The sequence below is a fragment of the Melospiza georgiana genome, chromosome 14 (genome assembly GCF_028018845.1).
Source record: "Melospiza georgiana isolate bMelGeo1 chromosome 14, bMelGeo1.pri, whole genome shotgun sequence".
In the NCBI taxonomy this organism is placed as follows: Eukaryota; Metazoa; Chordata; class Aves; order Passeriformes; family Passerellidae; genus Melospiza; species Melospiza georgiana.
Window position 1 is genome coordinate 12150484 of NC_080443.1, and position 15183 is coordinate 12165666.

A 15183-nucleotide genomic window follows, 5' to 3' on the forward strand; every position below is an offset into this window, starting at 1 on the left:
GCAGGAACCTCCACATCCTCCACAGAAATGGCCACAAGCACCACTAGGTTGGAAAGGGGTGTGCTGTCTAACCCATTCCATAAGAATAAGGAAATTTATTATAGCAAAATCCAAAATAATTCATGGAAGTCCAAATTCTATATAATTAGCCAGTAGAAATTAATTTTCAACCCAAAGGTTCCTGCAAACACTTCATACAGTGGTTTAAGCTGCACTTACAGGATTTCACATTTTTCTTTTTTGTTGTTGGATCTGTGTTCCCTTCTGAAAATACTGCACTAAAAATAAAACCTAAAAAAATGTTTCATAGTCCCTTTCCCTTTCAGCTCTGCAAGTGTGTTCAACTTTTTTTTTCTTCTTTAGTTAGGGATTACTTTTCAGGGACACTTTTTTTTTGTCTTTAAAGCCAAAAAGCAGAGAGGAAACATTAAGGAGAAATAGGAGTTACAGCCTATAGCTTCTTTCAGGGATTCTGTATCTGAGACCTTTAAAAAAATGCAGAAAAGGGATAAGAATACATGGGTTCTTCCTTCCTGGTATTTCCTTTATATTTTCCATAAGCAGTGGTTTTGTCTTTAACTGGTAAAAGTAAGCAACAGAGAAAGAAAAATGTAACTAAAATGCAACATAAAAAGACTAGAATGTCTCTTTACTGTCTTTTCAGGTGCTTTTCTTATTCCCTACATCCTCTTCTTAATCATTGCTGGAATGCCCCTGTTCTATATGGAATTAGCACTGGGACAATATAACAGAGAAGGGGCTGCCACTGTCTGGAAAATCTGTCCAGTTTTCAAAGGTGAGTGTTCCTCTGCTCCCCTGAGCAGCACCTGAGGGTGCCACACACATGTCATCACAAACAACCTAAGGATCTCTCATCTGTCACAGACAAAGTGTATTTGGTGACCTTCCCCCAACCCTTGAAGTCTTTGTGTTACCAAAGGTGAAGCACAAAATGGGAAAAGCCACAGAAATCATCTTCAGGGTGATTGCTGGCTGAGTGTAAGAGAGGGCAATGAGCAGGAGCAGCTCAGCTCTGCCCTCCCTTTCCCCTGTGTACTGGGAGGAACTGGGAACCTCTAGGTGGAGAGGGGGTTTGCCAATCCAAATGTTGGAAATACCAAATCCCATCCAGGTTAGTTCAGCCCTGTCTTCCCCATTGGCTTCTCCACTCAGAGCATGGAGCTTTCTGTGCAGGAGCCAACATACCCCAGTGCCTACAGCAGTAAAATGGAGTATTGAAGACTCTGGGTTTGGCCACCAGACTTAAAACACAGGAGTTTTCTGTGCTATCTCTGTACCTCAGTTTTCCTGCCTGTGAAGTGGGAGCAATGATTCTGATAGTTTTTGTAAAGTGCCTTTCAGATTCAGCAATGAAAAACACTTATTAAAATCTGAACATTATTACTTTTGAGTGTTTACCACTAGGATTAACTCTCCAGCACCACTGTATAAAGGCTGTGGAGTGTTGTTTGTGCACAGCATCATTCTGCAAGGAAAAATAGGTTAGGTGCTTCAGGGTGTTTGGTTTTGATCAGGAAATGATCAGTGTGTGAAAGAAGCCACATGGGTTCTGTACATGAAACAAGTATTTGTTAAGGAACCTCAAGAATTTTTAAGTAGTGCTTGCCAGCCAAAAATGTAAGTTCCTTTGTATGTATACCAGACTGTCTCTAAAATCTTATGCAAAAGCCTTTTCAAAACAGACATATCTGAAATTAAACCAGTCAAGCTCAGCTGACCTTAGAACCTTAAAATTCAGATCATGTTCATCCTGGGACTGGCAAAAGCTGAGGAGCTTAACAATAGCAATCCAAACTTGATGGATCTGCTGCTTGGATATAGGTTACACTGAGTAAATGTTAGTCTTCTTTCTCAAAACACAGCTTTCCTCTTCAAGCAGTCTAGTGCCACACAATAAGAAATGTGGAGGGGGTTTTTCCTACCAATCAAACCCAAAACTCACAGCAAAATCAGCAATGCAACAAAAAATAATTAAATAATGTACCTCAAAATTATAAAATTAATTCCTATAGATTTACCTAGCCCTTCTATAATCCTGTCATGGGAGATAAAATTCATCCCAGCACCCAGGAACCTGAATACCCTTGCTCAATAAAAATTCCTATTGGTATTACTAATATACTTTTGGATGAGAATGAGGACTTTGAGAACCTAAATGCAAAAATTAGACCTTCAGGATCTCAAAGCATTTGAGCCAAATACCACTGTGCTCAGAGGTATTCTGTGTTGACTTCAGGATTGAAAAAGATTATGAGAAAGGAAAATAGAACTTATTTCATGTATATTCTTGTTGACATTCCAGCTGTGTTTTTAAGCTGACATTTTCAAGGTGGACTAAACATACATTACTGTTGATTTTTAAGTTTCTTACTACAAGAATATAGAATAGCATATTTGATTCTCAAAAAGTCATAAGCATTGAGACATTTACACCTCGTATAAACTCAGTACTTTTAAAGTTTTTGCTAAAACCTCTGATAACATGCAAACACATTTTACTGCTAGTGCTTTGGAGTTGTTTCTGGGACAACTCAAATCTCTCACTCAAAGGAAAAGTACACAGTCTACACAAATTCATAACAGCTTCTCTAAATGAACAGCACTATAGTTCTAATTTTAGCTATGAATATTATTGCTATGAACTCTAAGCACTCTACTTCTAATGAGATGCTATCATAACACATGCAATTACAAATATACCCTGTAACCTTTGTAACACAGTCTGTTTTCATCTCTGCATTTTTTTCCAGAGTCTATTTTAGACTGTGGGTGGTGCAGCACTACTTTTAAGAAAATCTAGAAACATAAAAGCAAATGCATTCCTGAACATTCTTAAGCTCACAGAGAAGAGCTATTTAAAACACATTTGATCCAGTATTTTTTAGTCTTGATATTAAACATCTCTTGTCCTCCTCGACTGGAGGAATTTCAGAAACTTTTTTAAACAACAAATCATCTAATTTTAATATATTATCCATATTTAGTGTTTAACATTCATCTTAATACTTAAGAATTATTCTTTTTGGGGATTCCTCCCTCCTCTCCATTTTATTGATCATGGTGTATCACTAGAGTTCAAGTACTAGATTCATTTAAGCACCAAGGATTTGAAAGTAGTTTCATCTTTACTTTCACAATTATTTCCCCATTGTTAGGGAGGAGCAAACTGGTTTACAGATTAAAAGACTCCTGCAGAGCAAAGAGTAACTTTTGTACATGCAGCAGCCTTTGAACTGCCAACTTCTTCAGGGTCAGCTTCTGATCCTTGTGCAAATTTTGAACCTGGATTAATACTCACAGTGTTTGCTACTTCCTTCCTTTATAAAGAAATCAGAAATTTTAATAATCTCCAACTATTAGGCCTCCAATGCCAAAAATTAAACTGAAGAAAAATAGAAGGTTTGCACTTCATTGCTGTGACAGTAGCCACTGTGGCAGTGATGACATTGATAAAATAACTGCACTCCCTACCTTTTATATGCAGCACATAAAACTTTGAGGGAGGATTCAGAGAACAAAGCTGCACACACAGTGAGAATGATTGAGGGCAAAGCAAGATTCCTGAACAATTCTGCCAACCAACTTTTATTGGGGTCCAACATTTGTATCAAAACTTCCTCCCAAACTGGAAAATATCCATTTTCATGAAGAGAATATGCACTTTGTGGGGTGCTCTTGCTAAGAGACCCTCCAGCCACACTTCATGATATGCAAAACTACAAAGCAAATGTTCAAAGTCGAAATAGAATTCTTATACTCTGAATTCTGTAATCCTGGAGAGATAGTAAAAGGGGTTGAATGTCACACACAGTTTTTAGCCCCAGCCTGATATTCACCAAGTCCTACTGGCATGCCCAAACCCACCTGGAGCCCTCAGTGGAGCAGCACAGACTGTTTCATGCATGGTTTGGAGCCAGTGACACACTGATGGAAGCTAATACAGAGAGTAGCAATGGGAAGGAAACAAGAGAGGGATCAGTGTCTGTGCTAAACTGGTTCAGGGTGGGAACTTGAGGCATAGGGAAATTTCATTTAAGTGTCCAGCTTTACTTTTCCAAGAGAAGTTGCCAAGGTCCCTGACGTCATGAAGATGAAGTGAGTTTCGCTCCTAACATGGGCTTGCAATCTTCTGCATTGGAAGCAAATCAGCAATGGAGCTGTACAAGGACAAATTTTGACATTGCACTGCTTAATTTCTTTTTCTGACAAACAACTGGATTTGATAAAAGCCAGTCATTTTCCAGAACCATTTCTGTAATTTTTTGTTTAGAGGTCAGGTACATTGTGTCCGCATACGTATATGCAAATGTCAAAAATTCCTTTCTATTGGTGTGAAGACCTAAAATTAATTTGCAATCATGTATCTTTGAGTTTAACTCCAGTGTTTGTGCATACTGTGGCATGTCAAATGCAATGTGTAATCTAGTTTTCCTTTGTCTTTAGGTGTAGGCTATGCAGTGATACTCATAGCTCTTTATGTGGGTTTCTACTACAACGTTATCATAGCCTGGTCTCTGTATTATCTATTTTCATCATTCACATTTGAGCTCCCCTGGACAAACTGCCACAACAGCTGGAACAGCCCAAACTGTACAGATCCAAAACTCTTCAATGCATCAGTGCTTGGCAATGGTACTAAATACTCCAAGTACAAGCTCACTCCTGCAGCTGAATTTTATGAGTAAGTGTTGACCTAACTTCACTATTTATTCAAAATTCTGTGTCTAAGGGAGTTTCCTCTTGAAGGTAAAATAGTCTGTATCCAGCCTCCAGAGCAAGCATCAGAAGACTAAGGGTGAAATGGAGCTGTAATGTTGGTCGGTATGCCTGGGTGTCTGACTTTTGCCTCTGTGATCTTTGGTTTCTCCTGTACTAATGCTGTGATTGCTGCTGAGCAAAATGGGACTGGACAAGACACAAACATTCTCTATGTGCCACTTTTGCTTGCACCAGCTTTGCTAGGGCAAGGAAACAGCAATATTCTGACAGAGGTGACTGCATGCCAAATTGAGCTGAATTTAAGGCTTTAAAATAACCATTTGTTCACAGATTTAGACTGCTGTTCTACTCACAAAATTTCAGACAACAGACCTCTGTTTGTTCCACTGCTTCAATAGTTCAGTGAAGTGAGATAAAACACTGAGCAGGAGGAAAGAGCCGGGTTATAGAAAGACAGGCTTTTACCAATGCCTAAGCAAAAGAGTGTTCAGCAACCTGGGCTGAGACAGGCAAAGGCAGGCTTAAATCAAACAGCTGGAATCAAACCCCAAAAGGTACATAAATTAATAACTGAACTATTAAACAAAGATACCAAACTCTGTATAAATATTTTCATTATGGGCTTATAGGGGAAAATGAGATTTGATTAGGAGAAAGGGGATGAGCATCAAGCTATTGAATCAGCTTTTGAATTAATCTGAATAATGAATCAATTAATATTTCTGTGTTTGGAGTAGAAAGATATTAGGGCACACAACTGCTAAGCAGTTAGCCCAACCTTGCAGAAACAAAGGGAAAACACTGTTTCCATAAATAACCAGCAGGGATCTTGGGGTCTCTGTTTACAGCTCTTTAACATTTGTGGCCACTGTTTTTCTCTGAAGACAGCAGTGAAAGATCAGTAGTGATACACAAACTGCTGGCAGGGTTTTGGGTAAACGAAACCCAGTGCTTTGAAAACAAGATGGGGGCTTGAGTTCAAAGGAGCTTACTGAAATGGCAAATAATGACAGCTGTGAAATCTACTGCCCTTACAATAAAGGGCTTAAGTCTTAGTGAAGTAAAATGCAATCCCTACCTTCATGCTTTGCCTTTTTATTATTTAAAATGGTTCTGAGCAACTTCTGCTATCACCTCATGCTTGGGTAATGATTTTGACTTTGTAGTGGGTGAGGCTGTGCTAGAGTCAATTAATGATGTTTTGATTTACTTCCACTGATCTGGGGAACAGCTCAATTAATGATTGTCTGTACACTGAAACTTGAAATATTATGGTCCTTTCCTCATCATGAATAAGATTCAAGGTGCAGTGTTCAGAAGGTAAGAACAAAAAGGGAATTTCACATTTCATTTTGCTTTAATCCCTGAATTTCACAGCTGTAATTAGGTCACTAGGCCTTGTACTTATTAATGACTAGATTACATTGCAAAAATGAGAAGGGTAACCACTTAACTAAAACACTCTATAACATCTGTTTTCCCAGCTGTAAAAACAGGGAATCACAAGAGGCATTATATTCACTTATCCAGTATTTGGATGAGCTCATCAGGCCCAGCTGTACAGCTCAGGTGTCAACCCAAACTCATACAAAGTCTCAGTGTATTCCCATCCAACCTATAAACTGAATCAGAAAACAGATTCTTTCCTATATCAAATAACCCAATTCATGCTCATGGTCTTCTTACAACAAGGAGAGTTGAATCTTTTGATTATAAAGTTTCATACTTTGTGCCAGAGTCACAAAAGGAAATGGGAAGGGATACACCTTAAACTTGGTTCTTTGGTTTGTACAGTTACATCAGAACACTCACACACTCGGTGGGCAGGCTGAGGGGGAAGCAGGGAGACCAGAAACACCAAACATTTATCTTGCAGTTGGAGAGTGACTGAAAAGAGGTACTTCCAAGACAGGACTCAAGCATAGAGCTGGTATGATTATTCTGGAAAGACACAGACACTTCTTTCTGGGACAATTCCTTCACACTAAGCTGGCCTGACCAAGGATTTAGAGTTGATTATTTCATAAAGCCCTGTAGCTGCCAGAGCTGACTGCTTCTATCTCCAGCAGCACAGGAATAAACTGTAGGAGGAAGTGGGAGTGCTGTGATGTGACAGTTCATCAAATACTACAAGAATGGTACCTCAAATTCGGCAGAAATATGCTGGTTGTCACTACTTCTATTGAGTGAGAAAAGGGAAAACTTGCAATCTAGGCCAAATCTATCAGCTGTCCAGTATCTGGCTGGGAGGAAAAGCAGAAAGAAACCTCTAAGTCTCAGACTTGGAAGAAATCATTTCAAATTGCAAATTCCATGACAAGGCAATGACAGGAGAACCTTGAAGAACATATTTTGCTTTTGTTTTCAAGCCTCAAAACCTGAACAGAGCTTAAGTTTGATGTCCTTCTTCACTGAAGTCTTCTAGAGAGTTTCTTTTAACAAGTCTGGTTTCAATTGTAGAGGCTTAATTCAGGCCAAGGCACCACTGATGTCATGGGGACAACTTCTTACAACAGGAAGGAGGAGGACCTCTCCAATACTTCATTAGAGATGCTTAAAATCAACTATCAAGTATTTGTACACTGTAAACTTGGCAAACCAAGCTAAAATCCAATATCAACTGGTGCCTTTCTGCTAAGTAATAGCCAGTAATATTCCAGTTAGGAATAAGATGTCAACTCCACATTTCTTTAGGTACACACATTACTTTAATTCCTTCCCTCTTCAGTGGTTTGGAATTAAACACAGAAAATGAAAAGAATCTTCTATCCTTTCCACACATGTTAAAATAATTCAAGAAAAACCTTTCTTCTTTTTTGGAAAAACATGGGCATACTTTATATTTGTTCTCTCCATTCTGGTGTCTGCAAAAGGTCTGTTACCATCCTGCTTTCATTTATGCTGGCAATTAAAAATACCAGTTTAGAGGAGCAAAGGCACTATTCTTCTCACAAGGTACTGTGCCTGCAAGAAATCACAGTCTGTTGTAGAAACAAATGTTGGCCATTTTTTTAGAAAAAACAGTTAAAATGTCAACATCATTGGGCTACAGCTATTCCCCTCTGACAATACTTTTTCTCAGGGCTGTAATCCATTCTTTCTGCATGAGAAATTTTACAGGGAAATTTTCATGCCAGATTCAGTAAAGGAAATTCACAGAATTCCCAAGTCTGCCCAGCTGTGTGCAATTGCAAAAACCTACCTAAGGACAAGGAATTCCCTTACAGCAGTCTACATTTGTCATATTTATGAACATCTTGTTTAAGTAATTTATGAGTAGTGTGTGAACCAAGAACATCCTGAAAAAACTCCTCACCCTAAGGTTACTTTTGTAGACCAACAGGTTTGTGCTTTAGGGTACAAATCTTCACTGGAAATGCCACCCCAGGCAAAGGCTCCACATAGTTCAATATGACAGCAAATGGAGTCATCAGTGCTGTGGACCCCAGAGATGCAGGAACCCATCCCCCATTAAGCAGTTGGGAAGCAACTTCTCCCAAAAGAGAAAACACCACTTCAAAAGTCAGCACAAGCAATTCTGCCTAAGAATGCTTATAAATTCTGCCTATAAATGATTATAAAAACTTAATCAGGCAACAAGAACTAATGAGGGTGGATAGCCCTGTATTCTGCTAATCACATCTGGCCTTTCCATTCAGCTCTTCTGAAACAGTAAATTTTGGAGAGTCATGAATGTGCTGAAGTGGGGCACAGCAGCAAAGGAGGTTAGAATTGCTAAGTTAGTGGGAGAATAAAGTTTTCAGTGCATTGAGATAAACATTCTCTCTATTATCATGATTCAGAAAGAAATTTTACCTCCAATGAGACAACCCCAGATGTACAGACAGGGAATGAGATCCTGGAAAGCAGTGCCATGAAAAGGGTCCTCCTAGTCCATGGCAAGCTGGACATGAGTCAGGAGGGCCCTGGCAGTCAGGGTGACATCCCTGTCCTGGGGACACCAGGCCATCACAGGGACAGCTGGGCATGGAAGGGGATTGTCCTGCTCTGCTCTGGGGGGGCCTCACTTCAAGTGCTGGGGCAGTTTTGGGTACCACAATATAAAAAAGGTATTAAGATATTATAGAGCATCTAAAGGAAGGCAATGAAGATGGGGAAGGGCCTTGAGGGGAAGCTGTGTGAGGAACAGCTGAGGTCACTGGGTCTGTTCAGCCTGAGGGGAGACCTCAGTGCAGTCACAGCTTCCTTGAGAGGGCAAGAGGAGAGACAGGCACTGATCTCTCTCTCTGCAGTGACAATGACAGGACCCAAGGGAGTGGCTTGAAGTGGTGTCAGGAGAGGTTTATGTCAGATATCAGGAAAAAGTTCTTCACCCAGAGGGTGACTGGCCACTGGAACAGGCTCCCCAAGGAATTGGTCACAGCCCCAAGCCTGACAGCATTCAAGAAGTGATTGAATAATGCTCTCAGGCATGGGAGATGTGGACATTTCTTAGAGGTGTCCTATGCAGATGTAGCAGTTGTACTCAACCATCCTTGAGGGTTCCTTCCAACTTAATCTGTCCTATGATTAAGTACAAATAATAACTTATGATAAACCAGCCAGGGTGCCACTGGTAAATTATGTGTTTCCCAAAATCTAGCTTGCAGTCCATCACACAGCTCCATTCTCCAACACAAGAGGGAGCTGAAATATCTAGAGAAAACCCAGATGCTACTGCATCCCCCTGGATTGTGGCCAGCACCCCTGGGTGGGGGTGAGGCACACAGGGCTCACACAAGCACTGCACCTCAGATGGCTCAGCTGCTCTCCATGCTCTGGGCTGTAGGACAGCAGTGCCCAGAGCCAGGATATCCTTCAGCATTGCAGCTGTGCCTACTCAGATCTCTTTGCAAAGCATCCAAAGACACCCAAGCAGCTCAGACAGCAGCCCTGGGTATGGCAGAGCTGGGCCTGAGCCAGGCCACCCCTGTGGCACCTCATGGGGAGCCACCCTGCTCCCTCTGCACTGCACCCCAACCCAGTCACAGACACCCTGCTGGCCAGCCCGCATGGAGCCAGCTCAGCTCTGCAGGATTTGTACCACAGGCTCTGCCTCACACTGCTGTGTGGGCACCAACTGCCAGGAAAACCACAGCTCATTGTAAGCTGAATGTAAGTAGTGCTATTTGTGAAATAAAAAAACCTGGAGCCTGGCAAACTCTGCAAAATGGGCTCTATCCACATCATGCAGATAGCCTAACCTTTCACAGGTAAAGGAAAATCACATTTCATGCTCTGAATGAAACTGGCAGCCATGAGGACTGAACTGTGGCTGCCCAAATATATAACACAGAAGATGCATGTAGAAGAGCTTTCTAATTGAGCACAATTATCATGCTTCAAATTGCCTTCTAAATTGAGTATGCAATTTAATTTCTATAGATTGCACATTGTATACACTGACAGTTCTTTTAGCATCTTCAGTCTACAATTTACATTAAGTTATAAATCATAAAAACATAGTCTAACTACCAGAATGGGGAATATAGCTTGGGACACCTGATCCATTTTGCTGATTCTTTGTTTATGCAAGTTGTTTGGGTTTGATCTCACAAATATGACTACTAACTTTTAGAAGTACTTGGATGTTCCTAGAAGTACTTTATATGTTAACTAACAAATACAATTGTTAGTTAACATACTATTTTACTGATAATAATGAGATTCTTGAATTCTGAATCCATCTGATCCAACACGTAAAATTTAGATAAATGACACCCTTCTATTAAGCACATCAAATTTAGGCAAGTAACTTTTGCCTCTAACAAAAAGAGAAAGAATGAGCTTATAGAGCTGTAAACATATGTAAACATATTTGGACCGAAAATTAAAACTATCATTGATTTTGGATTGAAAAAATGAGGCCTACTCCAAGAGCTTAAATTTGATCTATTTATGCAAAATTTTCTAAATTTCTAAAAGACAATCACATAAATCTGTCCAGGGATGAATAACACTTAAAGCCCCCTAGAAAGTACCAGTCTGACAAAAGCATCTCAGAGAATTCTACACCTAAAACTCTTCAATCCTATTTTCTGGCTATAGCTTAAATGTGTTGGAGTGAAAATGACAGTGATTTTCATGTCACAACCCTTGGCATTTCTTTATTTCCTGGTTTGGTTCCCTGTTTATGTACAAATATTCACCACTTCCATAATATGTTCTGAATTGCTCAGAGTAGAGACAAAGCACACATTTAATGTAATCCTTATTTTACAGATGCGAAAGCCAAGATACAGAAGAATTTATTGGTTCCAACATTTCCTGTTATTAAAACTATGACTAGGTCCTTCATTTACTGAATCCTACTGAGCAGCTGCCCCATTGCCTCCTCAATAATTTGGTTTTAGCAGGGTTTATGTGTGAGCACCAAGCAGCTGAGCTGCCTGTTGGCTGTTCAGGGTCTGATGCCAAATCAAAGGGGACCCAAGTGCTGCACAAAGACTAAACAGAGTCAGAGGTACTAACAAACAAAGCACTGTTTGCAGATTTCTATGGAGGTGAACTGTTTCCCTTTAGCTGAGTGCAGTGTGGAAGGAAGGCAGGAACTGGTGCCAGAGTTGTGGGGTCACTGGGAGAATCTTCCCAGAAGAGAGCACAGGGAAGGAGAGAATGAGAAGAAATTTCCCTTGGGAGGAACCAGAATGTCTGAATGCAGCTTCAAATTGAGAGCCCTTCACATTCCTGCCCCTCCTGCAGAGAGGTGGATGGACTGTGGGAACCTGGATGTACAATCTCATTGCAAATGTAATTTACACTCCCTTACATGAGATGCAGTCCTAGGATAAACCAAGCCCCTCTGCACAAATCCCTAATTTCTAGTGCATGTGGTTTGGTTCTTGGTGATGTTTTAATTAAATATTTGTAGAGCTCTGACTAGAATATCAGAAAGCTTAAACAATTTATTTGTTTCTCTTGCATTTTGTCCAGTCTAATTAAATAGATCCCTATTCCACTGTCAGCTCCATCTGTTAATGTTTGCTCTCAGTCTTTCCCCCCATAATATTCTCTTCTCATTTTTTGCATGTATTTCTCACCTACTTTCATTCTTTTCTCAATAACAACAATCTGCAAGCAAAACACTATTTTCTAGTTGTCCTACTACCAATGGTTTTTCCTTTCTTTTTGACTCATTTGAACTCTGAGAGTTTATTTTTTTAGCGGAATTGGACAAACATCTCTCTATTCACGAAGGAAGGATTACTTTCAGAAACTTTTACTTAAGACAAAGCATGCTCAAGACATGCTTTGGACATAGTTTGAAGGAGTTGACAGAGAACAGATGCTTCACAAAGCACCTCCATTGACTGCCAGTGGTGCCAGTAGGGCTCCTACTGCTGCCACTCCCATTCCTGCTGCCACAGCATGAGAATGCAAAAGCCTTTTGCCCCCAGTGACCTCACTGTGTTTCTGTGTGTCTGGTGTGTAGGAGGGGAGTTCTGCACCTGCACGAGAGCCGTGGAATCCACGACCTTGGCTTGCCCCGCTGGCAGCTCTCCCTCTGCCTCTTGGTGGTGGTAATCATTCTTTTCTTTAGTCTCTGGAAAGGAGTGAAGACTTCAGGAAAGGTAGAGCTAATATTGTCCTTCTGTCTTGACTGCATTCTTTTTCTACTTTAAGTTACCTAATTTTAGAAAGCAAGAGAATGAATCACTGTTTTTGAGGCATTCTCAGGGATCAAACTATCTCATTTCTTGTGTGGTATTCCAAATGAAAATTTTATAAAAGTGCTATTTTTAATCCAGCATTGGTGGTTTCATCCAGAAAATATTTTTAAATAAACAAGATTGTCTTAAATGTGCATCTTCTTCTCAGTCAAATGTACTAATATTTCAATGATCTAAGAGGCTTTGGTTTTATTATATAAAATGCCATGTCAAGAGAAATATCTGATGAAAGTCATTGGAAATCACTGTTTGACATCCCTCGCAAAATACCTCAACAGAAATTCTAGAGTTGGATACATCTGAGAGCTTTTTGTACATTTTCATGAAAGTTTCAGTTAACACCAGGCAATGACTGCACTTTTCAGTAAACAACAGAGAGATGAGGAGTAATCAGCAGTCTTAACACACACTGACACTGTCTTCTCTTTGTCAAAACTGTCTCCTACTGTGTCTGTAAACTCATATATGAAAATATTCCTGACACGTAACAGCATTTTCCCTCATGTCCTAAAAAGAGCTTCTCTATCAAGCTGAATGGACTAAACCAAGAAAATGCCAGCTGTACTTGCTACATATTCTTAAATCTTGTGTAACAGCTGACTAACATTTGGTATCTCTGTTGTCTGCAGGTTGTTTGGATAACAGCCACTTTGCCTTATGTTGTATTATTTGTCTTATTAATACATGGGATAACCCTGCCTGGTGCATACAATGGAATAAATGCATACCTGCATATAGATTTCAGAAGATTAAAAGAAGCCACAGTAAGTGCATTCTTCTGTTCTCATTCCCTAATTATGAAACATATTGCCCTTGTTATTGAAACTGAAAATATTTCAGCTAACTTCTGAAATTGAATAGCCACACTTCTGCCTCAGCACTGATTCCCTTTCTCTGACAGTTTAACATTCCATACTCTCCCAAGCAGGACTATCTCACTCTGAACCCAAACAACTCAGATCACAAAACACTTCTGTGAAGGCACTTACAGAACCTAAAAAAGTCCATGCTTTCACTATGCATGCAGTAAACTGCAATATCCTTTACACAGGAAATTGGAGTAATGCAAAAATTTAGTACTCAAAAGGCTAAGAATTCTCTCAAGAAGAAAATCTTGCTTTCTGAAACTCTAGCTTTAATATTAACCTAGAAAACAAAAATACTGGCCTATGCAAGCCTTGATAAACATACAAAATCAGGACTAGCTCATCTAATCAAACCATAGTCCTTCATAGAAATAAGATTTTCAAAAGCTTGATGTTCTTATCTTACTATTGAAAGTGATGTACATTTCACTCTATCATTGAACATATACAAACCAACCCAATTTGTGGAGTAACTTGGAACTAAGACTTATTTCATACATTGATCTTCTCAATTTGTTTCCCAATCAGTGTTATGAGCCAAGACTCTTACTCAACAGATACTTCAACATGTGCTTAAATCCTTTGGGAGTCAACAGGATTTAAGCACGTGCTCAGGGGTGCTCGATTAGTGAGAAAGGGTGAGTAGAACTGCACTGGCAAGATACAAGAGAGGCACAGAACCACTAAAAACCAGTGTCTTATGGTGGCAGTGTGCAGATCTGGTTGGAGTTTAACAAATTTGATGTTTAAAATTTTCAGGAATTTTGTTAACAGCAAGAGTTATCTGAATTTTTCAAAACACAAGAACAAACATAGGAGACTGCACCCCTCTTTCTGCATTCCTATTCACATAAACGGTTTTCAGAGAGAACAACCCTATATGATCTCAACCCTTGTGTGAAAATAGAATATTAAGATATAGCTGCTATATAAAAAGAATGAGTAAGGAATTAAGGTTACAGGATTATTTTGTTATTCATTGAAAGAAATCCATAAAACCATGTATGAACTACAGTTTGAGAAAATCATATCCTCCCATCCACTGGCTAGCAATAAACACTCCATAGACTGCTCTTCATGTTATCTTTCAAGTAATCAACTCTCCACAGTTCATAAAATCAAGTTTTTCTACAAACCCAGAGTACCATAAGTGGTTCACAGTGTTCAGCAGGCAGCAGTTGAAAGCATCCATCATCAATGTTGAGAAAAAGGGATCACCAGCCTAAGTACTTTCATATATCATGTCAGCATGGGAGAAGGCACTCTCACCCTTCCACTAGGCCAAATATGAAAGTGTAGCACTGAACTCCCAATGCAGAGGGAGCTCATAAGCTGCTTAGATCTGTTAGAAAGTTCCTGCTGAATAGATATATTAGATCTGATTTTGTAGAGATGGATGAATGATGAAATCCAGTGCTTTTCATAGTTCTTTCAGAGTTCTTGGCAGATTTAATCAAACATTGCAGATCTCATTTTGAGAAATGTTGAGTATTATTCGTACCACTGACTTCACTACTTCTGTTGAAGATTTTCATTTAAAAATCTCTGTGTAACAACAGAAGAGGGTTAACCAAGGCTATTTTCAGGTTTCTGGTTCAGGAAACCAGGACTGTGGCATTGTTCCTGACTGGATGAATGGATATTGCTAAGAGGGACACTTTAGAAAATATTACACTTTTAAAATATTTTCCCTGGTGGACAACCCTTAAAATTATCAAGTTGGATCTAAACTGAAATTTAATGACTATCACAGAAATAACTCTTTCTCCAACTAAGTGAGAAAGCTGAGAGATAAATCTGCATGGAGAACCATGCAGAGTGTCCACAGCACATCCATCCTGTTTCAGCTCCTGAACCAAGGAAGTATCATGTAAAGTGCACTAACAGTCACACAAAGGAAGCTCTGG

The 15183-nt window shown here is 39.6% G+C and overlaps 1 protein-coding gene across 1 annotated transcript in view; it reads left to right on the top strand.

Annotated features, from left to right (window-relative positions):
• The window catches only part of SLC6A2 (solute carrier family 6 member 2), a 54346-nt gene that overhangs the window by 22514 nt on the left and 16649 nt on the right, over nt 1-15183 (top strand). The window contains exons 3-6 of the mRNA XM_058034111.1: nt 665-796; nt 4465-4702; nt 12173-12311; nt 13040-13174. Of these exons, the coding sequence (XP_057890094.1) occupies nt 665-796; nt 4465-4702; nt 12173-12311; nt 13040-13174 (644 nt within the window). The remainder of the gene's footprint in view (nt 1-664; nt 797-4464; nt 4703-12172; nt 12312-13039; nt 13175-15183) is intronic.